The sequence below is a fragment of the Nansenia antarctica genome (genome assembly GCF_963989245.1).
Source record: "Nansenia antarctica genome assembly, chromosome: 4".
Classification (NCBI taxonomy): Eukaryota; Metazoa; Chordata; class Actinopteri; order Argentiniformes; family Microstomatidae; genus Nansenia; species Nansenia antarctica.
The window spans coordinates 75880690-75883189 of NC_137689.1; the positions used below are offsets into that span (position 1 = coordinate 75880690).

General features: G+C 52.8%; 1 protein-coding gene across 1 annotated transcript in view; it reads right to left on the reverse strand.

The window, feature by feature from the left end:
* The window catches only part of smarcad1b (SNF2 related chromatin remodeling ATPase with DExD box 1b), a 34742-nt gene that overhangs the window by 1163 nt on the left and 31079 nt on the right, over positions 1-2500 (reverse strand). Inside the window, exon 22 of the mRNA XM_080529733.1 lies at positions 2145-2263. Coding sequence (XP_080385859.1) covers positions 2145-2263 — 119 coding nt within the window. The remainder of the gene's footprint in view (positions 1-2144; positions 2264-2500) is intronic.

A 2500-nucleotide genomic window follows, 5' to 3' on the forward strand; every position in this document is an offset into this window, starting at 1 on the left:
CACCCTCATCCACCTCCCCTGACCCCCCCCACCCTCATCCGCCTCCCCTGGCCCCCCCCCACCCTCATCCACCTCCCCCTGACCCCCCCCACCCTCATCCGCCTCCCCTGGCCCCCCCCCACCCTCATCCACCTCCGCTGACCCCCCCCCCCCAACCCCTCATCCACCTCCCCTGACCCCCCCCACCCTCATCCACCTCCCTGACCCCCCCACCCTCATCCACCTCCCCTGACCCCCCCCCACCCTCATCCACCTCCGCTGACCCCCCCCACCCCTCATCCACCTCCCCTGGCCCCCCCCCACCCTCATCCACCTCCCCTGGCCCCCCCCACCCTCATCCACCTCCGCTGACCCCCCCCACCCTCATCCACCTCCCCTGGCTTCCAGGAAATTAAGTAATGTTTATTTTATAAGTTTAGTTTTATATTATATATATTATATATATATAGCACATTTACAACGACAAAACAGCCGCCCAAAGTGCTTAACAGATAGAACACTAGTAAAAGAAAACAACAAATAAAAATACACTAAAACTAAAAACAATACAGAATACAAACAGGTGCAGAAATAAAACAAGTGCAGTTTGTCGGGAGGCAGGCTCACCTCAGGTCAAAGGTCAGGGAGAAAAGGTACGTCTTAGCTAAGTTTTTAAAAGCCTCGACGCTCTGGGCAGATCTGACGTGGAGGGGGAGGCTGTTCCAGAGCCTAGGGGCGGCCTTAGAGTCCCGCATCACGTACAAAACCCTCCATCTCACCTACAGATCCCTCTCAACCCCCCTCAGATCAGCCCTCCAAACCCATCTGTTCACCAAGGCCTTTGGCCCCGAGTTTAGTTTTGTCGCTGTCTCTGTGTTTTTCTGTTTTGGTCTGTCTGACTTCCTTTCTGTAAATTCTCTAAAGCGTCCTTGGGTTTGTGAAAGACGCTATATAAAACAAGATATTATTATTATTATTATTATTATTAAGGTAAGGTGATCGATGCCGTTTCGTGTCTTGTCAGGATTAATAAACGCTGTCGTCACATTTGTGTACTCCTGTTCATACATCAGACTGATGCAGAAGCGTTTGTGCGTTAACAGGAGAACACGAGAACGCTGAGTGAGTCTTTGAGAACAGCCTGCCTGTGACAGTTTTCAGTGCGAGCTGCTGGAGTCCGTTCATAAGAGACAAGGACCTGTCAGAACCTGTTAGGGTCTGGAGTTAACAGCTCAATACACACAGAGTTAACAGCTCAATACACACAGAGTTAACAGCTCAATAGACACAGACACGCAGGGGAGAGAAACAGGGAATAAAGCTGAGATGAGAGTCTCGGTCTGGGGACTGACCCACACGCCCTGCACGGGTCAGACTGACCCACACACCCTGCACGGGTCAGACTGACCCACACGCCCTGCACGGGTCAGACTGACCCACCCGCCCTGCGCGGGTCAGACTGACCCACACGCCCTGCACGGGTCAGACTGACCCACACGCCCTGCACGGGTCAGACTGACCCACACGCCCTGCACAGGTCAGACTGACCCACCACGCCCTGCGCGGGTCAGAGCAGAGCAGCACTGGCCTGTTCTAACACTAGAACAGCCACTAGATCATTTGACCCCTGTGAGTAAAGAAAAATGTTATATCTTTGCACTCGATCACATTTCAGGACCCTCCTTTCATGACTTTTCTAGATATGTGCATTCTGTGGTCTGGGGTGGTCCAGTGGTCTAGCACCGTGGTCTACAGTGCACACATATGCCCATGTTGGCATGGGTTCGAATCCGGCCCCTGCCCTGCTGACATGTCCTCTCTCCCTTCTTCTCCTTACTTTCCTGTCTGTCTTCACTGACTTCACTTCACTTCACAGAAAAAATAACAAGATATGTGCGTTCTACCACCGAGTATCCTTACATTTTCTAAATCACATCAGGATAAGCTAGTATAAAGCTATTTTGCTAGTTTCTCTGTGTAGGAGGCAGGCTAATTTACAAGCGGACAACTAGTGGTCGTTGTGTGTAAGTAGCAGCTTCCCATTGTAAAGACTATGGTCATTTGAGCCCCGAGGCGGCTCTTATAGTAGGTGCAATAGGCACGGCTGTTCTAGTGTTAACAGACCAGGGTCAGGGGTCAGGGGTCAGGGGTCAGAGGAGGCCCACCTGTCTGGGATGAGGGTGGAGCCGTCCAGGCGGACGTAGCGATGGCCGTGGTGCCTCATGAACACCTCCAGAATGTCCAGCATCCTGGTGAACTGGCTGAACAGGACCACCTTGTCCCCCCTGAGAGAGGGAGGGAGGGGGGGGGGGAGAGAGAGGGGGAGAGAACAGGGTGACTTTAGTACATTGGACATTGGAGAAAGAGAGATGGAGAGAGAGACACAGAGAGAGAGAGAGCGAGACAGAGAGAGAGAGGTTACATCTTAACTGCTCCTCCTGAGACATCTTCCGACCCTCACCACTACGTCTCCTAAAGACACCCGCTTTCCCCTCTACTGTGTCCCTAGAACTTCTATTGC